The 25,637-nt window shown below is 36.7% G+C and overlaps 1 protein-coding gene across 9 annotated transcripts in view; it reads left to right on the forward strand.

The window, feature by feature from the left end:
- bcas3 (BCAS3 microtubule associated cell migration factor) overlaps positions 1-25,637 on the forward strand; it is a 256,386-nt gene that overhangs the window by 58,501 nt on the left and 172,248 nt on the right. For all 9 annotated transcript variants that reach the window (XR_010892170.1, XM_067365260.1, XM_067365262.1 and 6 more), the window contains exons 15-16: positions 1,603-1,867; positions 14,103-14,253. Coding sequence is in view for 8 of the 9 variants with exons in the window: in XM_067365260.1 (XP_067221361.1) it covers positions 1,603-1,867; positions 14,103-14,253 (416 nt within the window). In the remaining variant the exon portion in view is untranslated. The remainder of the gene's footprint in view (positions 1-1,602; positions 1,868-14,102; positions 14,254-25,637) is intronic.

Genomic DNA, 25,637 nt, shown 5'->3' on the forward strand with positions numbered 1-25,637 from the left:
TCTGGCATTGTAAACAGCGCAAACTGCAGAAAGCAAGCACCCTCCAAGACGCATTATCTTGAGCAGAACAAATAAAAGGAATGATAATGCCTCGTGGGCGGACACAGGCACCCGGCCTTATCTGGCTGGCTAACTGTGCTTGTACTGACTCCCAACCTGCTCTGGACTGACCTTTTGTGTGCGTGAAGGTAAATAACCCACCAGCCCGCATTGCCTGAAGCCATACACCATTTTAGCTGTTCTGAGTAGCACATGACTGACCAAACAGCTCATTTGATTTATGTCTTATTAACCAATTTAAAGATCTCAGTCCTTTTCTTTGGTCACCGAAGTGTTATTTTTACACCTCTAGGGAAAATTGGCATTGTCCCTGAACAGGAAGTGGTCACTGATCTTGACTTGTTTGCTCATCTCTGGGTTGGCGTATTCAGCTTGAGACTGATCTGAGACAGATAGAGCAGAATGACCTAGAATCAGACAGATCTCCAGACAGCTGCATTCCAGTAGCTGATGGCTATCCATAAAAAGTGCCGTAAAAAAGCCATTAGCTGAATCTTGAATCTGAATCTGAGTGCTGTATGGTAAAGTCAAGTGTAAGATTTCTGGACCATGTCTTGGGGAAGGTCCACCATCAATTCATAGAGCTACTTTATTTTACACAGGACGTGTTCTTGTGTTCAAAATCAGCTAGAACAGGATTTCCAGATGCTCTGTTATAAAACAATGCTCATGGCGCAAGATGCTGAAAAACAGGGTTTGGTTATCTACATAGACCAACATTTTAAAAATAGCATAGACTGAACATAGGAGTCGTAACACAGGATCTGTTCTTGTGTTTATAAAACACACAGGAAGCACTTTTTTTGCAGTTTCATGGTTTGTCTGGGGTGAGATGTTTACATACAAAAGCCAGGTTAGAAATTCAGGTTTTTCGTGCCAGTAACCAAGATCTGGTGATCAGTTCTGAAACATCTCCACCCCAGCACATTTCCGTGATTACCAACACCTCTCTTTCATTCCTTTCAACCATTCCAGAGCAGATTTTTATTTTTAAAGATTACATCTGTTCGTCTTTACCAGAAGCTCTTTATGAAAACATATTGTCACGACTTGCAACACCAGAGAAAATTCCTATAGAAGTCAGGTTGCATTCCTTAAAGTTATCATGAAAAAAAAAATGTTATTGAACTTATTGTGAATTCATATTTTTTGAGCAAGTAGTTTTTCTCATAACTCTTAACTGGTGATGTCTGCTGGACTTCTGCAACCATTTAGTTATCTTAAACCTTGGCCTTTTCTTACAGTCTTGCATTCAGCTTACATTCAGATCTGCCTTCATCTAATCATTAAACGATGAATAGAAGTCCCCGCCCAATTTTTTATTTTTTATTTATCAAATATTCGTTTCACTTGAATGTATCTCAATACTGAAGAAAACATCTGTCTTTGAAATTTTGAAGGAAAGGCATTGCTGTAATGTTCATACTGTTCACCCAAGACACAAGTCAAACAACTTTATGTAATGACAATTTTATAGATTTCAATAGATTTTATATTTTTTTTATTCCTAACCAATTCACTATTTACTATCTCTTTTCTTAGGTGCAGGACATCTGCTTCAGCCATGACTGCCGCTGGGTGGTGATCAGTACTCTTCGTGGCACCTCGCATGTCTTTCCCATCAACCCATATGGTGGAGCTCCATGCGCACGCACACACATGTCTCCCCGTGTGGTCAATCGTATGAGCCGTTTCCAGAAGAGTGCCGGACTGGAGGAGATTGAGCAAGAGCTGAGTAGCAAACAGGGTGGCCGATGTAGCCCCATTCCTGGCCTTTCCAGTAGCCCATCCGGATCACCACTACATGGTTAGCAAACACTCTCTCTCTCTTTCTCTCTTTTTTTAAGATTATGTCGGGCCTTTCTGTGACTGCACGGTTGCAGTGCTTCATTAGCTAGTAACAGTAGTTATACTTGGTTGTTCTGTTCAGTCATGGAAACTCAACTCAACCCAAATTTGATAGTTTGTGTGTTAGCAGATTGCTAAGCTAACTCTGCATAATTGGCTAATAAGCATAAAAATATTAAGGACACACATAAATTGGGTAAAATAATACATTTTTAATTACTCTGAACTATTTATAAATTTTTTGTATTTTGTGTATTTTTTTTCTAACATTCATAATTGCCATTTCCCATGCCTTTTCCACCATCTTGAATTTATTTTCAACAGTGTTATAATTTATTTACACTAGTATTATTTATATACTTTCATAGTTTTTATTAATATTTTGAATTAGCTTTTATTTTTACATTTCAGTTTATTTTTTTCACATTTTTATTTTTTATTTTATTATTTTATTTTTATTTTAATTTTTAAGTTCTTTTTTAAGTGCTTTTTATTGTTAAGTGCTTTTTTTTTTTTTTTTTTTTTACAAATACAATTTAGGTTTAATTTATTTTTATTTTTATTTCTCTTTTAGTTATTTATTTCCACTTAGTAATTTTAGTGATTCAGTTAGTTAACATTTCTAATTTTCGTTTTCATCTAATATTTATATTTTATTTTATTTCAGCTTTATTTTAATTAACAAAAATGTTTCAAATAGTTTTTTAATTAACAAAAATATTTTAAATAGATTTAGTTAATGATAATAGCCCTTATTTTTGGCGCCTCACTAGAATTTGAAACAAAGTAAGTATATCCTGGCCATTTAGGAGTTAATCGAGTCACCCCAGCAGACCCTATGATCGAGCCTGTTGACCTCTGTCACAACACTGTGATGTTTGTCAAACACTGTCCCTGGCTGCAAACACACTCACACTGACCACGTCTGACTGTTACGTACATACACACCCACTGACCCACACACACACACACACACACTTCTCATGTCTGTGCTGATTGCTACAGGAGCTGGCACGTCTGTCAGTGTTGTTTGCCCATCAGCACTCCACAAAGCAGATTCTGATTAATCAATACCCCCGTACTCGCCGAAGGCACCCTGCTGATACGGACACAGGAGACAGTTGCAGGGTATTTGCAGAGCTTTCCAAAGGGTTCAAGGGAGCCTCGCTTACTCTGGCCGCGAACACACTAGAAAGTTTTAGGAGTAACAAATGCATTTCACTCCCGAAACTGGTCTCTGCTATTTTGACCAAAGAAATATTACAGCAACAAAAGACTAGATAAGTTCAGCAATTTTAACTAAAGCACAGTCGACGGAGGTGTCATGTTTTGCTTATGATTGGAAATGCTGCTTCACAGAATGCGCTTTTGCAGTGTTTCCATGTCTACTTGTTATAAGCTTTTTTGGGCTTGTTATTTAAGCTTGGCTTATAAAGTGATCAAGTTTACGGAGCTATTAAAGTGAGCAGGAGTGGGTTGCGATATTTTGGTTTAAATTTTTTTTAGCATTTGGATTTATTTCGGTTTATTGTGGGCTTGGTCTTGTTCACTGTTTTTCTAGCAAGATCTGGCAACACAAATGAGTCTTCCCCATGTGATTTTCTTGCACCGCACACATACAAAAGAGAAAAATCTCTGATGCACTTTAAAATATGTCATTAACAACTAGATGTACAGTTCAGTTACATACAGACTGCGTAGTAGTAATTTTTGTAAATGCGTTTGTCACTGCCTGCTTTTTTCAGGAGTTAATTCGGTTGTAGAATGCGGTTGTCACTCCCGTAAAATTACTGAACTGTGTATATACAGACCAGGATTAGGCACTAAAAGTTGAATTGACAACCGAATTTTCCTGCAGTGTGTATGTAGCCAGTCATATAGCAAATAATATCATACTGAACCACTTCACCTCAAAAAGTAGTTCACAAACAACTTTTAAATGTGCTGGTAAAGATGCAAGATGCAAGATGCTGAAAATCACAAAGATGCTATGCAGTGGCAAAATTCGTCAGTTTGATTAAAAATGTCTGCTAAATTAGTGTAAATCAATAAATGTAAGCTTTATGAATTAATATATGTATATGTTTATTTTATGTATTTATTTATGTTTAAAATGCAAAAGACACTTTTATCTAAAGCAAAAAATAAGCTTTAACAATCTTATTTGGCTGCTGCATTGCGTCTTGCTGATTTTTAGCGGCTCACACCCAAGAAAAATTTGTAATAATTTGTATATATTCTTATTCTTAAGTAGTCATGTAATTAATGAGAACATCATGAAACCATGAGCGCCACATCTTAAAGTTTTTTAAACTAAAATCCATATAATTAATTTGAGTGACTCATCTTTTCTTTCGACTGTCTCCAAGAAAATATTTATTAACTTTTAGTCTGTTTTCACTTTGAGTTGAGCAAGGCTGTGACATCACAGGGCCGGAATGCTTGGCGTCTCGTGTAGGGATGGTTACCAGCAGCCGTGAAAGTGGGCCTCAGAAGCCCTGTCGTAAATCAGACTCACTTTTCAAAGCTGGGCATTAGAAGCACCTGTCAACAATTAGTCCTATCAGCTTCAGCCCGATGAGCCACTTTGACAACAGGGTTCTGAGGTGACATTTTTTGTACTGGGAACAGGATGGGGGAATCTAAGAAACAGAAGTCTGAGGCAGTTTGTATGCCTTAGAGGCAACCTTGGACTGTCCGGATTTTATAACCTCAAGGATCATTCCATAATTCCTTAAGCCAAAAGATGGGAGGATAGCAGGATGTGGCTTTTGAATTAAGATGAAACGGTGTGGGGGAGAGAGGGAGACAAAGTGGTCTGCACTTTTCCGTGGTCCCTGAGGGCCTCTCCTATGGGCTCATACTCAGAGCTGGAATGCTTGAGCCGCTCACATATCCTGCCAGAATTGTTTGCTTCATTTTCAAACCAGTCATTCAATATTTCTTTTTCTCATTCTTTACTAGTTTTAAGCATTTCAATGTTTTACAAATTACACATGCCCTTCACACTTTCAACGTTCACTTATTCAGACTTTAAGTTAAACTGGGAATTTTCCTAGCCTGTGAGAATAAAACTTTTGTCATGCTAATGACACTTTTTGTTTAAACTGAATCAATCATATATATATATATATATATACATCTTATATCTGTGATACAAATTTTGCAGAATTTTTTGATGAATAGAAAGTTCAAAAGCATTTATTTGAAATATATATTTTTTTTTGTAACAATGTGAAAGTCTTTGCTGTAACTTTTGATCAATTTAATGTTTCTTTGCTGAATAAAAGTTTTAATTTTTATTAAAAAATTTTACCGGCCCCAAGCATTTGAATGTTAGTGCACTTGTTCATTTGCTAAAAAGTACAATGACAACAGGATTTCAACATATAAAAGATTTTTTTTTTCTCTCTCTCTTTAGGAAACTGCATTTTCCGTCATCGGAAAATCACCGAAATTGTTTTTGTGCTTGTCGCACTTTTAAATCCTTTTCCGCTATGATTAGTTATCAGACACAAAAAGAGAAAAGGCTATCAGCGTCACTTTCTGTTTGCTTTTCCGTAGGTTTTGTTCGGTTTGGGGTCCATGAGCGTGAACGGAGGCAGCAGAAATAAATGATTGATAAGAAAAGCTGAGACACGGTAGCCACAACAGTAGACTTGCAATTGTCTCCTGTGACAACTCATTGATTTAGGGAAGGAACTAGAGAAGTACACATCCTTCAGAGCTGGCACTCTGTAAAAATAGAAACCACAATCGGGCTTTCTTCTCTTCCAGTTTAATTGTGGAGTTTTTTCAGTCTATTTTAGGAGCCGCATCCCCCTCGCCTTAGGTTCATGGCATTGTCAGATAATTCAACAAGTCCTTCTTTGTTTAGTGCTAACAGAGAGTTAATTCATTTGTTTAGGTGGTGCTTTCTGCTAAGTTGTTTTGTCCGTCTGTCTATAAACTACCTATAAATTAACAAATGGCAAATGAAAATGCTTTTTAAAACATAACGCTTGTTGGAGTGTTTAGGACACAATCACACGAGGCTTTGACAGCCATGCTTTGCAGCAGTTAAGCTCTGTGCCGGCCATGCACAAGGTTGTAAGGAGTGCGATTGAAAGAGCTGTCTGGACTGGGCTCACCATTAGCTGATTTAAAGGAATTTTAGTGTCAGTTTTACAAAACTTGGTGATCTCCTTCTTTGCCTATGTTCATTGACTATTTTGAAAGGAAAAACAAGGTGCAACAGGAAGCTGTTAATTCACTGCTATTGAGTTGGGGATAACGGGATACTTCCTTTGAGCCATTTAAAGTCTTGTTTATTCAGGCTTGTTTTATCAGTAACTACGCCTGCTTACACCAATCCTCTTCTTATAGCAAAAACAGGCAGACATGGATGCTTTTGCCAAACTGATGACACAGTGTTGTTTAGAGCAAAATGTTTTAAAAAGAGACACTGGTTGTACAGTTGACAGATCAAATCTGCATGAAATTCAGTTAAATTTATGTTAATTTTACTTTTCACTCGTGTTTTATAATATATACACTACCGTTCCAAAGTATGGGGTCAGCAAGATTTTTTTTTTTTTAAGAAATTAATACTTTTACTCAACAAGGATGCTTTAAATTGATCAAAAGTGACAGTAAAGACATTTAATTGTTACATTCAAACATTAAGAATCATAAAGTCACTGTTTCCACAAAAATATTAAGCAATATATATTAAAAATAAAATATATTAAAATAGAAAACATTTATTTTAAATCGTAATACTATTTCACAATATTACTGTATTTTTAACCTGAGCAGTAGTGTATTTTGTAGTTAATAATATGTATTAAATTATTAAAATTTTCTCTGAAATGTTATAATTATAATATAATTTGTAGTGAAATAATATAGTTTTCTTTTGTTGGTCTCAGAGCCCAGAGTATACATGTGTATAATATCTAAACCAAATATGGCACTAAACAGTCTTTCATCTTCTATTTAATGTTTGTTGTTAGGGTCGTAGTGCCTATAGACCCGAGTAGAAGTCTTGTTTCGTGTCGGTAAACCGTGCGTCACACTCACTCAGTCCTGTGCTGAATCATTTACAATCATCAGATCTCTACTGTTTATTCTCTCTCTTACTCTCTCTTTTTCTCTCTCTGAGTATGTGTGTGTGTGTGTATGTGTGTGGATATGTGTGTGTGTGTATATATATGTGTGTGTATATATGTGTGTGTATATATGTGTGTGTATATATGTGTGTGTGTGTGTGTGTGTGTGTGTGTGTGTGTGTGTGTGTGTGTGTGTGTGTGTGTGTGTGTGTGTGTGTGTGTGTGTGTGTGTGTGTCGGACAGACATGCAGCCAGATGAACTGATCCGATCTGTACGGGCAGGGCCAGCAAACACTCTCTGTAATCACAAACTGCCGCCTCCCTTGTTTGTGACACACACACACACACACACACACACACACACACACACACACACACACACACACACACACACACACACACACACACACACACACACACACAAACTCTTAAATTCCATCACAGCTTCACTGTGGCTCTCTGACTCTTAAAGATAAAGCTCAGCTCCTCCGCGCACAAAACAACAGTCATGCAATCAGCCTAGGCATCAAAGCGCCGCTCTTGTTTTAACATACCACAACTCTACATCATGTACAGTCTCATTTAGTCTCTCTATCCTAAAGATTTATTACTCTGGTTACAAAGTCTTGTCCTATTGCTGGGTGCAGTACCAGTGCAGGCCTCTCTGTGGTGCTGTGCTCTCAGCTTTTTGTTAACAGGCCAGTTTCAAATGAAGGACCTTATTTCACTCCATTGGCAGAGAGGAAAAATACTTAGGCCTGAATCATGCCACTACGTTTTGTCTTGATATGAATCTAATCCAGCAAAAGGGCAGGAGTTACTCTGTAATTTGTCCTGAATTTTATGAATGGCCTCCTCTTAAAAGCAAACAGCAATGCTTCCTCTCCAAATTCTGCCTTAAAGATAAATGATTTGTTATAGATTTGTATTTTTTGTCTTTGACAAGATTTTTCACTTTTTTTTTGTAAAATGAAAATATTTTAATTTCACATTTGTCAATGTATCATGCTTTCATTAACTAAAATATATTTTAATATATTTTTTTATTTTTTCTGTATCTTTTTTATTGTTTATTTTTGTATATTTTTAGTAAAGTATTCCTGATTTTTTTTTTTTTTTAATCAGAAAATGTTATGCAGTTTTAAACAGTTTTGTTGTTTTATTGTCATAGATATTTATTGTTTGGTTTAAAAAAAAAAAAAAAGTAATTTTGCCTAATTATCATTGTTATTGATTACAACAATGATAATAATATTTTTTTTCCATTTCACTGCACAATTGTAATGCTTAATGTTTATTTTAAACATTATTTTTTAAGAAAATCTTTTCCTAATTGTTTTTTTTTTTTACAGTTTCTTTTAGTAGCATTGTCTTTCCCCTGGCACGAAGATGTAAACATCTCATTGAGACTGTGCTGTTGTTTGGCCTGGGTGGCCTGGTATGTTTTTTTTGTTTTTTTTTTGTAGGACTCTCGCTCTCATGCGAAAACTTTTCTTGTGGGCTGGTGTGTCTTTATCAGTCATAGTGAGCCATGATGATATGCTGCCCTTTCCCACTGTGAGGAAATGTGATTTTGACACTTCTCATGACCTGAGACCCTGCACTGTCCCACAGTGAAAGTTTCTCTGTACCATGATGCAGTGCAGCATTCCTCCTCTTGCTGTCAGCAAGTCAGATTTGATTCTTTGAAATATTAGTCTAGAATATATATAGTATAATATTGTGCCTTTAAGATGTTCTTTCATGGTTGAGTACTTTTACATGGACTAAATATTTTTGTCAGGCTCCTTTTTAAGGTGTAACTTAGACCAAAACCACAAATTGCACTGAGGAAATGAAAACACTGATATGTTTGTGTTTGCACAATATAATTTTATGATAAGCAAATACGTGGATTAAATTGCCTATTTTGTGGCTGAAACAGCTGTTGGATATGCATGTTTTTGCCATATTGTCAAATCAAGACCAGTAATTATGAAATGTCTGGTTTTTAATTTCTTATTGTAGATGCTTTGATATTATTTTATGCAGACTCTTTTCAGGGTTCTACCAGTCAAAACCACCTTTAGTTTGTAATTTTGGATGTAATTATGAACTTTAGAAATTCTGCAGGGTTGATGTTATGGTTTGATACAAGATATTTTAATTACATTAATGAGTTTAAACATAGTGCTTGGTCTAGGAAGGTTAAGATGACCGTTTTTTGTGTTCCTTGGAAATGGAATAGAGCTTTTGAGCTTTTGCTTTTTGATGAAGAAATTTTGATTATTGACATTTCTAGGCTAGAACAAATTTTAAAAATATTTATTAAAGGAAACATCATTTGTCAGTGCTGTTTAACACATTTATGGCACAGGCACAAGAAACAGGAAATTCTGCTATATTTCCTTTTCAGCTGTTGTAGCATGCGCTGCTCTTTTATTTTTTATTAAATCGTTTTAATAATTTGAATAGCAGAATATATATATATTTTTTTTAAATGTGTGTGTCTGTGTGCATATATATGTATATGTATATATATATATATATATATATATATATATATATATATATATATATATAACATGTATATATGTATGTATTTATATATATATATATCTATATGTGTATATTTTTTATTTTTTTATTTTTTATTTTTTTTTATTAATATTTGAATTTTTTAAAATGGTCATTAATCAGTTTCTTGGTGTAGTCATTCACATTTTTGGGTTTCCTCTTCCACACACAGGAATTGGGTTACCTTCATTATTTACAGGCTTTATAGCCAACTTCTAAGACTTCTTTGCTTTTTTTGGATATTTCGAATTTCACAGTTCTTCTTATGACTGATATTAATAATTCTTATCCACATTTTCAAGATTGAGCAGCACTAAATTGAACAATTTTAGAATCAACCATCGTAACCATATTCGTCAATCACCAATCTGAACACGGTCTAATGTCTATAGCTGTTATGACCCTATCAGGAAGCGAGTTGATTGACATCCTGCCCCTTTGAATTGAACTTATTCACTGAAACTATTCTTTTATTTTTCCTCTCTCTCGGACAGACCAGCATAGGGTTTCATTTAGACATGTTTGAAATGACACTGCAGCGTTCATGACTGGGAGGAGAGAATACGGTTCCCACTTACCCATAAGTAAATTGACATGATCAGATTACGTGCTCCTGATCAGAGCCACATGCCGAGGTGCATTGATTGAGTCTGCGGATGCCTTCCTGTTCATCTTCTCATGCACCGTTTGCAAAGTCTGCTCATCTGAGGTGAAACATCCTCTCACACACACACACACACACACACACACACACACACACACACACACACACACACACACACACACACACACACACACACACACACTGCCTTGCAAACAAACTTGCTCACATATGGTTTCAGTAAGGTTGTTATCTGAGCCACAGAAGAGTGTAGATTCCCACTGTCACCAAGGTGCTCCTCTGATGAGCTGTAAATACTGACATGTTGTAAACTATTGGATCTGATTTCAGACAGCCTCGTTCGGATGTAGTTTGTTTTATAAATTGCACACTTTAATGCTTCGCTTTTTCTTTGATAATTGTGTATATTGCTATTATACAGCAGTGAATAATTGTTGTCATGATGTAATGGCCTGTAATCATACAGTGAATTCAGCAGTGAAATCAGCACATGGAATGAGGGGGGACGGAAAACGTTCATTTTATAATGCAGTTTGAAGACTTACGGTGAAAATACTTGTACGGCACAATGTCTGGTAATAGTCAGGAAGTTTCATATAATGTTTCTGCTCATTAAAGCGGATGCCGTACAACCCAAAAACTTTGCAGGGAATAAAAAAGCTCCGCTGTCACTTTAAAAGCACTCTCATTCTCTGGCGGTTAGGGAAAAGACTGGCAGTTGGCCATTTTCACATAGGCTGGCTTGACCCCACTGCAAGCCTGAAAATAGCAGTGAGCAGATACTGTAAAAGCAGAGGCAACCAGAAATGGCTTTTCCACCAATGTCTGATTTCTTCTGAAAACAGTAAATCTTGTGAAGTTTATTTTCTTTGCAGCATCTGTGTTTTATAATGGTTCTTTTAATTTGTTTTCACTTTGTCCACCGGGATTGCTTTTATCCGGCACTTTCTGGCCTCTCCTTTTACTTACTTTTCTTATTTTTTTTTGCTCCCTCTTCCACTTGTAGTACTCCTCCTTTGAAAGTGTGTATTTTAATAATGATAGCTCTGGGAATTGGCACAGGCAGACTTGACATGACAGCGCCGTCCCCCTGAGTGCGGCGGTACCGCCATTGTTCCTTTTCCTCTCCACTCATCCCTCTTTTTCCCCTCCTCCCCTTCCATCCTAATCCCTACCTCCTGTGAACTACGCTCTTACAGGAGCATGTCTGGGAAACCTGAACGAGCACGAAAGACATGAATGGGTGAAACGGAATATATCAAAGTATTCCCAAACCGAGAGAGTATGACTTTTTTCTAGGAATCCAGATCTTCCGCAGATGCTTCTAAAGCCCAGCGATTTCTCAATGGCTGACACTTTGGAACACCGTGCGATATTTTGTCCCCAGGATTGTCCGCCCATCGAGGTTGTGTTTTTTTAATTCACTCTGGTGTTGATGTGATTAAAATGGGATGATGTTTGCATAGGAATGTTGTTGTTTTTAGCTTTTTGTGTGCAAATCAACCAAATAACGAATGTAAAGCGGCAGTTTAGATGGATCGCTTGTGTTCATTGCTTTATTAGATGCAAATAGAACAGCTTGGGGGAGAAAAACAAGATATCAGTGACAGGGCGGCCAGGTCTGTGCCATTAGAAGAAAATGCAAATGGAGCGGAGTGAGCTTGAACAGAAGGGTCAGGTGACAGAGGGTGACCCGGCCGGCCTCTTGGAATTAGGCCTGCGATGGCTGTGGATTTGCATTGATGGATCTCCTTTCCATTGGCTTGTCATGTATCACTGCGCAGGCCATCACACATGAGTCATTAATCAAATGACAACTCCATAAGCAGTATAGTTTTGACTAGCCAGGCGCCTTGCCTCTCTCGCCATTCTTGAGGGTTCCGGCCAAACCTGCCACACTCGGGTTTGCGTCATTCAGTGGCTGAGTTTCACATCATCTCGTGCGAGGCGTCTGCTTTTTTGAGGGCTTAAGCTTTGCCGCCGTGACGCTGTTTGCGTGCTTGTCCATGGGCGAGTTGGGTTTTGATTTAGTGGGGGTTAAAAAGTTTGCAGAGACTGAGTGTGTCCTTCATGGAAAGATGCTAAATTCATTAAGATTTTTCTTCCTCTACTCCTCGTCTTTGTCCATCAGAAGCACCATTATGGGTTTTCAGGCTGCTTCCTGTTCAAATTCCTTTTCTTTTCTGCTGCTCTTGCGCACAAAAGGTGGCTGCGCTTGGGGTGTAGTGGTTTTGAAATGTGAAGGGCCCTTGAGATCCGGGCCCTGTGTGGAATGGCGCAGGGGTTTGTGTAATGTCTCCAGCCAAAGCAGGCCTTTATTGAGGGCCATGAGGCCTAAATGGTCTCTCTTTGGATAAGCACAAAGACAACGTTTCTGGGTATTAGAGAGACACAGAGAGGCTGGCTAATGATCTAAAACCCCTCCAACACTGTGGCACGGCCGCTCTCAGCGCTTTTGCCCTCAGATAATCATTGTTTTGTGTCTCAGGTATTTCTCTGAGCCCCTGAATACCCCCTTCCTGGAGATATTACAATGGAAGCAAGGAAAATCTTTGCTGAGATTATTGGGCTGGTCTGAAATATTATGTTTTGAAAGGGAACATATAATGGAGTTAAAAAAATTGAAAAGAAGCAATTTTGTGTGGAATATTTGTGCAGCATGCATGTGCACTAAATAGGTTTTTTTTTTTTTTTTTTTTTGTGGTGTGAAAGCGTGGATCAAATTGAAGCATGTATCATTTGGATTGAAAAGCAACACAAAAACAAACGAAAACTGATGAAAAGTGGATAATTGGGGGGAGAGCTGTAGAAACCTTTTATCTGTTGTGTTTGTTTCCCTGAGGAGAACATGCTCTATTATGAATTAATCGTGTATTTTAGCACAACTGGAATGCTGTTTTGAGCACTAGGCGTTTTTTATTTTTTATAAACTCTTCTTATACGCAAGAGTGGGTGCTGCCATTTGTAACTTGAATTGGTTTGGTTTGCGGCATCATCCACTTTTAATTAAAAACAGCTCGTTATGCTGCTTGATATTGCAAACTTTTTTTCTTAGCATAATATTTTAAGGTATTGTTGTAATTATAATCAAACTGGTTTATAGCACACATAGTTTTACCATTTACTGCACTTTGTTATTATTCTAGGTATTGTTATTATTTTAGGTATTTACCTATAGTGAATTAATTGGAAGTCTCACTCATTCACGAAAAAGTAGCACAATTCCACATTGCAAAATAAGGTGGATGCAACATATCAGTTAGGACTTAAAGGGACAGTTCACCCAAAAATGGAAATTTTGTCATAATTTCTAAAATTCTATCTTCTTTTATGTTCTGCAGAACACACCTTGAGTTGAGGGCAAGTAAATGATGACAGAATTTTCAGTTTTGGGTGAACTATCCCTTTAAAATAGGCTGCTGATTTAATGTTTTTGAAAGAAGTAACTTAACATGATCACCAAGGTCACATTTATCAAAAATACAGTTAGAAGGGTAATATTGTGAAATATTGTTACAGTTTAAATAACTAAAATATATTTTATATTTGACAAAGCTGAATTTTCAGCAGCCATTACTCTTACTCTCCATTACTTCAGTCTTCAGTGTCACGTGATCCTTTAGAAATTATTCTTGTATGCTGATTTGGTGCTCAAGAAAGATTTTTTTATTATTACTATCAATGTTGAAAACTGTACTGCTTAATGTTATTATTATGTGAGTCTGACAACAGCTTTTAATTTGAAATGGGAATCTTGTTTAAAAATATAAATGTTTTTACTGTATTTATTGATCAATTTAATGCATCCTTGCTGAATAAAACAATTTATTTCTTCTTCAACAACAACAAAAAAATCTTAGTCATTATGTATGTGACCTATAGAATTATAAACTCACATTTCTTTAATTTTTCTTTCTCTTTCACAGCCAAACTCACCAGTCAAGAATCCTATAACAACTTCACCAACAACAACATGGGTAACCCACGCCTGTCTCCATTACCCAGTTTGACGGTCGTGCTACCACTGGCTCAGATCAAGCAACCGATGACCTTGGGCACCATCACCAAGCGCACTGGGTGGGTTTCTGCACACTATTCAGCACTTAAAGGTGTTGGGTATAGATATTTTAATGTTATTTTACTTAACAAATCATGATTTATAATTGAATTCCAACTGAAGTGCAAGAGAAATCATCAAATCGAAAAATATAATCTCAGTCAGTCTCAAGAATCTGCTACTTGCTTTTGGTTACAATCACCTATTATCTTTGTCATTTGGTGTGTTGTGACTTTAAACCAAGAAGAGCTCTTAATAGAAATTATGTTGTCATATTAAGGCACAAATTTGTGTCATCTGTTAGATGGGTTATAAACAGTTAGCTTATGTTGCAGACCAGGCTACATTGTCAATTCTCAAGCACGTTAATGGAATATAATTGTTGTAAGTCACTGGACATGTAAAGATCATTGATGCTGCAGCCATTGCTGGCGATAGCATTTCTCATTTGTGAGAACTCTGTTGGAGATTTGAAACATAGCATGAGTTTGCATAAACTCTTAAGTGTCATCAAACCGTCATTTGCCAGAGGATTGCCTGAATTTACACAAACATGCAAACCTGCATTCTCCCACAAATAGATCTTTGCTGTAGTCGGTCGTTAGTTCCTAAGCCAGATGTATTACAATCACTGGACGCAGCATGCGGTTGCTCTCCATGTAACTTGAACACGCCGGTAAAGACTGGTTGCTATATCAATGACTGCAGTGTGCATTTACATACTGACTAAACATAATTATGGCTTATTCCAATTGTTTATTTTTATTTAAATGCAAAGTTTGAATGGGAAATTCGCTAACGAAACAGTGGCACATCGGGTCAACTTTAAATAGGCAGATTTATACAAGGCCCTGAAGCTCATTGTCATGCAGAACACTTTGCACTGAGGTTGTTTTAAGGGCTCTCACTCATCTAGTTTTGAATTGAAGAGTCGTCAAGAGTGCATTAGTTTGAAGTTTGAATAATTCAGCTTTGCCTATGGTTTAGTTTCTTGCTTTGGAGACCTTATATGCTCTTAGTCCTTATTGAAACTGCCTTTTCTACAGACTTGCTAAGTCTGAGGCTGTACATTGTGACATAGTAGACATCACAGTAGTGTCCTGTCCCTTTTCATCCTTTGTCTTTATCTCCTTAGCTGAGGCTAGCATATGTGGCGGCAGACAAGAGACGTCCTATGTTGTGCTGAACCGTGTTGTGCGTCTATGTATATGTCAGTCAGTCAGCTGTACCCACCTGTCTCTGCTCATATTCTCCTTGCCCATCAACATGCCCAAAAAACCCTACACTCAGATGTGCAGCACTCAGAGCTGTGGCTGGTGAATGGCAAATGACCTGGCTACCACATGGGAGATCGTCCTCTTTACAGACATGGTCTCTTGTAATAATGCAACTAGACATTTAGTGAATCAAGCGGGCTGGTGCAGGAGGAAAGCAGGTTGAAACAATCCTTGCCACAAATGTCTTAAAGGTTTAGTTTACTTAAGAATTAAAATTTCCTGATAATTTACTCACCCCCACGTCATCCAAGATGTTTATGTCTTCCTTGCTTAATGTGTTTGTTTTTTTTTTACTTCAAAACGTGATGGTTTAAACAAATGTGAGCGCTGCACGTTACATAGTAAATACATGCGCTGTTGCACGTTCTACTGGTTCATGCTGTTCGCAATCAATGAATACCACAGATTTACGGCAAGCTATTGGTGATTGCTTATGATCTACTGTTGATGGATTATGACATTGTTTACCTTATGGTGTTTACGTATATCACCTGCAAACTCGTCACCTTTCAGAGAAAATCGCCCTTCTAATAAGCACAGATGCGTTGTATACAAGCTTAACGCATATATACATATACAGTCGTATGTAGTGCTTACCCATATGCGCCACCTACTGTCAGAGAGTGAATATACATTTTTATTCATTGTGTCTTTTATTTTGCACAACTGCAAAAATCGATATTTTCATGCAGCATACATGAATTGTTAACCCATGGATCGAAAATAAGCAAATGCGCAGTCATCAGATTATAAATATAATCATTTATACTTTTGACTAATCCTTTTTCTTTAAAAATGGTGTAAAGGCTGAAAAATGTGAGGTTTATCATTTTATGAAACTTTCTTTGTCCAAACCTGTATTTGAACTTTTGTTTAAATTGTAGTTTATAGAGTCCTTTAATGGGTTTGTATGTTACCATAGTATAGACAGTGCTCTACCCCGCTCATACTGCTTTCGTTTTATCTGTGCAGGCCTTAGAAAAGGTCCTAAAAACCCGCCAGATACCCTGTTTTATTTTCAGCTTTATTTCATTGAACGAAAATGATTTTTACTAGTTTGTTAACAATAACAACACTGTTTTTGATTCACTTAAAAGAATTGAGTTCTTTGTTCAGACTGCATATTCTCATTCTTGTGTACTTGCGACATGCTTGCTTTGAGCGTTTCAGACCTTTTTTTTATGTTAAATACTTTAATATAAAACTTCAGTGCCTTAATGCTTGTTTGCCTTGATGGTGATTTTTAATGTCTATGCTGCTAATCAAGTTTATTTTTCAGTCTGTACACAAGAAAGAACAAATGGTGCTAGGACATGACTAATTCTGATTCAAACCTCATGACTTTCACATAAGCACCATGTCTGGAACATGTAGGCCACAGTTCTAACTACTGACTTTTAGATCTTTTATTCCAGCGTAGTTCAGTATTAACTTTCAACTAATACTTTACTCGCAAAAAAAAAAAAAACACTTGTTTTGTAAGCATGAGAAGTGTCTGGATGAGATGGCAATGTGAGTCTTGCACTGTGTTAATGTACTTTGCCGTTCCAGGAGCTGTGTCACTGTGTGACCTTCTTTTTCTGTGAAACACTTCAGCTGTTCTCCTGATTTCAACTGTCAAATCAGCCAGCACAGTGAGGTCTGATATCAGTACTGATGACTTCATCGCCCCCTTTTCATGTGTCTGTTAAGTGATGAGTAACCTTTCTACTGAGTAACCTCCTTTTGTTCTTTACTTCCTCCTCCTCCTTCATCAGCCAGCTCAGTACCATTTTTAGACCATGTTTACCCATATATTAGTATAGTAAGACTGTAGAGAAGGTGCTAAAAGGATGACAATCCCACTGATGCTAGTGGTGTTTCGGTCATGACAGATGCATGACAGACCAACAAACAACCAATACTATAATATATTTGTAGGTTTATACTGACATAGTATTTATTAAAACCCAATCTCATAAAAGTCTCATTGACTGTTGCCTTATATATATATATATATATATATATATATATATATATATATATATATATATATATATATATATATATATATATATATATAAACAATAATCAACATTACAAAATAAGACCACTAAAATCAAAAACAGTTATATTGTGAAATATACACTACCGCTCAAAAGTTTGGGATCGGTAAGATTTTTAAAAACAGTGATATTGTGAAATATTATTACAATTTAAAATAACTCTTTTCTATTGGAATATAATATAAAATGAAATTTATTTGTGTTGGAAAAGCTGAATTTTCAACATCATTTCTCCAGTCTTCAGTGTCACTTGATCCTTCAGAAATCATTTTAATATGATGATTTGCTAATTTATTATTATTATCAATGTTAAAAACAGTTGTATACTTTTTTTCAGGATTCTTTGATGTATAGAACGTTCAAAAGAACAGCATTTATCTGAAATACAAAGCTTTTGTAACATACACATCCATTCAAAAGTTTGGGGTCAGTAAGAATATTTATTTTTATTTTTTTGAGAAGAATTTAAAGAAATTAATAATTTTTTTTTCAGCAAGGATGCATTAAATCGATCAAAAGTGACAGTAAAGACATTTAAAATGTAACAAAAGATTATATTTCAAACAAATGCTGTTCTTTTGAACTTTCTATTCATCAAAGAATCCTGAAAAAAATATTGTACACAAATATTTTGTACATCTGTACACAATAAATATTTCTTGAGCAGCAAATCATCACATTAGAATGATTTCTGAAGGATCATGTGACACTGGAGACTGGAGTAATGATGCTGAAAATTCAGCTTTGCCAACACAAGAATAAATTACATTTTCAAATATTTTCAAATAGAAAACAGTTATTTTAAATTGAAATAATATTTCACAATATTACTGATTTTACTGTATTTTTAATTAAATAAATGCAGCCTTGGTGAGCAGACGAAACTTCTTTTAAAGACATTAAAAATCTTACCAATCCCAAACTTTTGAACGGGATCCCAAAGGAGAAAAAGAAAAAAGGAAAAAAAGTTTCTTTTTCCTTAAAATGTATATATAAAATAAAAATTAAATGTATTATAAATCACTTAAGAGGGAAAATAATATATATTCTTTCTTATATTAGTGACAAAATACAGCAGAGCTTCTCTCATACAGCAGAGTATGAATGTATATGTTGCTGGATGGCTGGGTCTAACCTTACGGATGTAGTAGGCTTAGTGTAATACGTGAATTGAGCTGCTTTTGGGCCATTGTCTCATAGTGCCGTAATGACCGTACGAATATCCAGCCATGTGACATGTCACGGCGTAAAGCTTTTGCTCAGATCACCTCATTTTAATGCCTTTGGAAGTGCAGCATTAGGCTCGCAGAGAGATAAACGTGTGAAAGATTATTCTGCTGAAGTGGGGTTGTTGCCCTCGACGATCACTGGCTGTCATTATGTGGCTTCTTGCTTCCTGTTAACAGGCATCTTTCCTTGTAAACATTTCTCACGAATAAAGACCCTCATAGCTCTCTACGGATTTGGATGAAATCTGCTTTTTCACTTGCTTTGTATGTCATTGTTATGGTTTGCAGTCAGGTCTGATATTAGTAGAAGTGCATCAGCGTGTCATGTGATAGATGGATAGTATGGTGTTGTCCTACTTATTTCAATGCAGATGTGTCCCGTAATCTTTTATAGGCATTTTATATCTCACAGTTGCCATACTGATCATCAATGCAGCTAAACAAACCCAGGTTTAACATGTTTCCATCTCCCTGGAAACGTATTCATTTAGCATTGGCGTCCATCCATTTTCACAGCTGGATATTTGCTGAGTCCATTCAGCTGAAGTGTCTCACTCGAGGGTTGTACTGCGCCACTTGAGATGCAACTAAGCAACCTGCCAATTTGATTGTTTTGCTCGGCCCATGATGTTTGTGTATCTTAAGCACTGTGTGCGAATATGATTCATTCATTATTGGGAATGTCAAACACAATGGCAATTATAAGCTAAACTTTAGCCTGACCATCACTCATCTCTCTCGCCATGATTTGTTTGATCTGGAAAATTCTTCATGATAGAAGTTTGCCAATGAGAAAGATTCAGTGTCTGCGTAAAACTGTGAGGTTTTGTTTTGCAGACAGTGATTCACCCCTACTGAATAGTAAACTCATCCAAAGGGCCGCAGAGTGTGCGATGACTTCTGCCAGAGTTGGATTTCATGTCCTTTTTATTGCTTTTGGGAAACACTATTGGCTGTAAAATGTTTACGGTCATCCATTGCTCTGGCTGTAGATCAGGGATCCACTTCTCCTTTCTACTAACCCTTCAGCATAAAACAACATCTCTCACAGCATCTTACTTCAATTAAACCACTATTGAACTTCTATTGAACTGTCGGACTGGAAGAAACTGACCTCATGTCTCCCATGTCCATCCTAAATACCACCAATGAAGTTAAAAAATGTAAAAAATGTAAAAAATGTTAAAATCCACTATTTTATGGTATCATAAAATGGTAAACTGTTTGCCCAGTCAAATCAATAATAATGCTTTTCCCATCTATCTCTGTGTATCTGTCCCTTCATGAAGACCCTACCTCTTTGGGGCTGGATGTTTTTCCATTAAAACTCCATGGTGAGTTTTTCCAATTCACTCCCAGCATGCTTTGTCCACGTTTCAGCAAATGATTGCGTTCATTCCATCTTTCATTTGTTTCCAAGAATTTTTTCCTGTTTTTCGTTTCTTTAGTTTATTCTAGCACGCTGTGGGAAGAACCGAGAGATGTGTTTTTTATTGTACTTTTCTTTTTTTTTTTGTTCCATTTCTGTATGTGGATTTGCTGTTTGGCTTTTGTGTATTGTTTTTTTAATTGCTAACCTAATTTGTTTTAATTGAAAATGTTGCCTGTTGAATAGCTATATTCTTCAGAAAGGCCACTGTGAGGGGAATGTTAGTGATATTGATGTATTTTGTTGGTCATACGTATATCATCTAAGACATCAGCTTGGCATTTAGGTCAAGTTAGTCGGTGTCATTGAATTCATGGGAAGGAGTTTTTGTTCTAGAGTTCATCTCAAAATATTGTGTTTTGCTACATTAGGCAATATCAGAGCTCTGTTTGTCAGCCCGTCCTGCGGTTTAAACGAACCTTCTCTTCAAAGTGATCCTTTCTTTTCCTGCTTTGTTTTTTCCAAACAGAAGACAGAGGTTGTTTATTCAAAAATGCCTTTGTGTTCACATTCATATTGCTGTCGTTATGATTTTATTGGCTGGTGACATTTGGAATAAGGGTGAAAAAAGTATTGGTGCGCCGCACACAGCTCTCGTGGATGGTTGAGTCAAATGTGTGCTATGCAGTTGCAGTCATTCATCTTCTTCATCCTTTAATTTGATATGACAGTTTTATTTGGACAATGTATAATCATTGGCTTGAGTGTATATGGAGAAAACACGAAGGTTTTTATTAGATACTAACTCAGAAAGTTACTTTGCTGTCAAAAGGGGGCGATTATTATGAAAGCAATGCATCATTTTGCTGAAAATAATTAAGGTATTTGCAGGTATGGATTAAACCAGTGCTCTATATATATATATATATATATATATATATATATATATATATATATATATATATATATATATATATATATATATATATATATATATATATATATACATATATATATACACACATACACACACACACACACACACAGTGGTTACAGAAAGTATTCAGACCCCCTTAAATTTTTCACTCTTAGTTGTATTTCAGAGTTTTTAATGATTTTTCCTCATTAATGTACACACAGCACCCCATATTGACAGAAAAACACAGAATTGTTGACATTTTTGCAGATTTATTAAAAAAGAAAAACTGAAAGATCACATGGTCCTAAGTATTCAGACCCTTTGCTGTGACACTCATATATTTAACTAAGGTGCTGTCCATTTCTTCTGATCATCCTTGAGATGGTTCTACACCTTCATTTGAGTCCAGCTGTGTTTGATTATACTGATTGGACTTGATTAGGAAAGCCACACACTGGTCTATATAATACCTTACAGCTCACAGTGCATGTCAGAGCAAATGAGAATCATGAGGTCAAAGGAACTGCCTGAAGAGCTCAGAGACAGAATTGTGGCAAGGCACAGATCTGGCCAAGGTTACAAAAAAATTCTGCTGCACTTAAGGTTCCTAAGAGCACAGTGGCCTCCATAATCCTTAAATGGAAGACGTTTGGGATGACCAGAACCCTTCCTAGAGCTGGCTGTCCGGACAAACTGAGCTATCGGGGGAGAAGAGCCTTGGTGAGAGAGGTAAAGAATAACCTAAAGATCACTGTGGCTGAGCTCCAGAGATGCAGTCGGGAGATGGGAGAAAGTTGTAGAAAGTCAACCATCACTGCAGCCCTCCACCAGTCGGGGCTTTATGGCAGAGTGGCCAGACGGAAGCCTCTCCTCAGCGCAAGACACATAAAAGCCCACATGGAGTTTGCCAAGATGGATGAGAAATAAGATTCTCTGGTCTGATGAGACCAAGATAGATACATTTTGGCCTTAATTCTAAGCGGTATGTGTGGAGAAAACCAGGTACTGCTCATCACCTGCCCAATACAGTCCCAACAGTGAAGCATGGTGGTGGCAGCATCATGCTGTGGGGGTGTTTTTCAGCTGCAGAGACAGGACGACTGGTTGCAATCGAGGGAAAGATGAATGCGGCCAAGTACAGGGATATCCTGGATGAAAACCTTCTCCAGAGTGCTCAGGACCTCAGACTGGGCTGAAGGTTTACCTTCCAACAAGACAATGACCCTAAGCACACAGCTAAAATAACAAAGGAGTGGCTTCACAACAACTCCGTGACTGTTCTTGAATGGCCCAGCCAGAGCCCTGACTTAAACCAAATTGAGCATCTCTGGAGAGACCTAAAAATATCTGTCCACCAACCTGACAGACCTGGAGAGGATCTGCAGAGGAGAAAGGTGTGAACAACTTGTTGCATCTTTCCCAAAAAGACTCATGGCAGTATTAGATCAAAAGGGTGCTTCTACTAAATACTGAGCAAAGGGTCTGAATACTTAGGAGTTTTTCTTTTTTAATAAATCTGCAAAAATGTCAACAATTCTGTGTTTTTCTGTCAATATGGGGTGCTGTGTGTACATTGAGGAAAAAAAATGAACTTAAATGATTTTAGCAAATGGCTGCAATATAACAAAGAGTGAAAAATTTAAGGGGGTCTGAATACTTTCCGTACCCACTGTGTGTGTGTGTGTGTGTGTATATATATATCTTTATCTTTTAATGGTTCAAAGATTGAATCTCAGCAAAATGGACCCCCCCAACCCACCCCTTCAAAAAAAAAAAAAAAAAAAAAAAAAAAGAATCACATGTGCTGCTGTCCTTCCTGTGGCTTAGGTTTCAGCTTTTGTTGTGGTATCTTCACATGAATTTTAATTTGATCTTTTTCCTGTACTGCTCTACTGTGATCTCTGAGGACGTATGCGTTTCAAAGCTTTATCATTAACATGATAAATCTTAATATTCCCCATAGCTTCCTCTTGACTGGGTTAGGCACATTAATGTGGGACACAACACATTTCATCGGAAACATATGATTGATTTTAGTTGTTGTAATAAATTCTAATTAGTTTTTCCTTTTAGAGAAGTGAACAGTGTGCTTAATATCACATGGATGTATTAAGGGAATCATCAAGTGTTCCAAAACAGACCACTCCCACGCAAAAAAAAAAAAAAAAAAAAGATGGAAAATGTCAGCTCAAATGGCAGAACATAAGATTTCAATTATAAACAGCTCAGAAGACATATAAATTAAAGTAAATTGAATTTAATTAATTAGTGGACTGAACAAGAGCATCCCTCAATAGTCACCATTGGCTAGTAAATTTTTTATTTTACTCCCCATACTTTTTACATGGAATGCAAGAACAATGCAAATAAAAAAATTTAAAAAAAAAACTCAACGTAAATATAATATAAAATATAAATTTCAAACACTATTAAAAACAAGTAAATAGTCTGTAATAAAATAAGAACAAATAATCAACCCACAAGCAATAGCACAAATAAACACAATAGATACAAATTAAACTCTGCTTTTCAGACCTTTTCAGGTAGATCTAACAGTAGATAGATACAGATTAGGTAGATTATGTACAGAAACTAAATAAAGTTATCAAATGTAAAATAACTCTGCATTGCCTTCATTGTATAAATTAAATATAGATTAATCCTTATTAAAGTTACAAAAGTTCAGTCAAGAGCAGTGTTTTTTTTTTTTTTTTTTTTTTTTTTTTTTTTGCAGTGTCTGTTTTTTGATTAACATTAAAAACACAGACAGCAGCAGGAATATTAGGCTCCTGTCACTTTAAGACATAATGCACGGATCCAGTATACTGTACTGATATTGTACACATGCGTTGTCTTTCTCAACTGTTGTTTACGTTCACTTAAGACTTAACTGACTATGTTTACTAGGATGCTTTTGACATCATTTTGTGTGAAATTGTCAGTTCAAACGGAAGACGTGAAAGAGCTCAGTTCAGTATTCACGTGCTGTTAGACGCGGCTTATCTTTTGCGTGTTCTTGCTAAAAAAAAGTGCAAATTATAAACTTTCAAGGAAAAAAAGCCTCTCTTTCTCTTACAGTGAGTGTGCGTGTGAAGGCGACAGAGGACGCTCTCAGTCAAGCGACGGTGCATAAATCTCTAGAGGCAATGAAATTATGTCTTCGCTAAACTTACTTTTTGCCTCTAACTCAATCACAGGTGACTGAAATCGTACAATTTACTAGCCATTGGCCAATTAAAGAAATTTTGTAGTTGCCTTGCGTGAAATTTTGTCGCGTATGTGAGTGATTTACTCGCATTGTAGAGTGTTGAAAATAATGCTATAGAGTGCATCTGTGACTGTCCACTTTTTCAGCTATCTTGGTTATAGAACTATTTTTCCTTTTCATTCTTCTATTTTCTCAAAAACTCCTCATAGAAATAGAATCGGCAACATTTAAAAAGAAAAAGAAAAGAATGGATATGAGAAAAAGTTTTGATTGATGTAGGTTATGGAAACTTTAACATGTTTTTTTTTTTTTCTGCTTTATTTTTGAAACTCACAGAAGTGTCTTGTACACCATAGAACCAAGAACGAAGTACAACCATCCCAAACCTCAAAACCTGGCAGCTTGTAAATACCATAGACAGCTGCACTCACACCTGGGGAACTCATATTTTCCAGCATCTCTCTAAGGAAAACGGAAATCATGCCGAATCAGGCACCTTCCTCAATGATATCCCAATGAGCTGGAACGTTGGAAATGGAGGGGAAAAATTTCTGTTTCTCTTTTAGCGTTTGATGCCGGCCTCCCAAATGGCTGCCTTGGTTTGTGTGGACCGTGGCTATGTGCCTGAGCCATGTCCGAGGAAAAGCTGCTGTGAGATAATAAATGTGATGTTGAGAGATATGTCTGCATTCTGCACTATCCTTTCATGAGCGTTGTAACACAGACTCCGCTGCCTGATGTACACCGACCATATGGTCAGCTTGTCACGGCAAGTCCTCACATACAGTACGTTAAAATGAGGTCCGTGCGCCTTCTTGCCGTTTAAAGCGCGCCGTCGCATTTGTTTGAAAACAAACGGGGGCCGCCTTCCCCCTGATGGCGCCTCGTCTGTGGCCGAGACTGTAATGTGGCAGGGCTTTGATGGTGGACATCACAGATTGAATTATGCCCTTGAGGAAAAGCTATTAGCTCACGTCAAGAGTCCTCATATGTTAAATTAAAAGTGGAAATGACATGCAAGGAGTCTTTTCAGTGAATTAGTTAGAGAGAGAGAGGGGAAAAAAACACTCTAGAAGCAGCAGGGGAAATGCCAATAGGGGGAAGACGAAATTGGCTTCTGTTTAGTAACGTCTGTCTTCCCTTCTCCTCCATCTCACTAAATATGTTTAAGTTTCATAATTTATTGATTTTCAGATACATTTTTGTGTAAGCCGCTCCCCATGCCAATATTTATTTAGAATAATCCGTTCGCTCAAATGGCCCACTGAATCACTGCAGCTTGAGTCATACTAGCCACTTTAAGTGAGACCCAAAGGAAAAAAAAGTGATTTCATATACAGACAAACCAACTCCAGCG

The sequence above is a fragment of the Chanodichthys erythropterus genome, chromosome 17 (genome assembly GCF_024489055.1).
Source record: "Chanodichthys erythropterus isolate Z2021 chromosome 17, ASM2448905v1, whole genome shotgun sequence".
NCBI lineage: Eukaryota > Metazoa > Chordata > Actinopteri > Cypriniformes > Xenocyprididae > Chanodichthys > Chanodichthys erythropterus.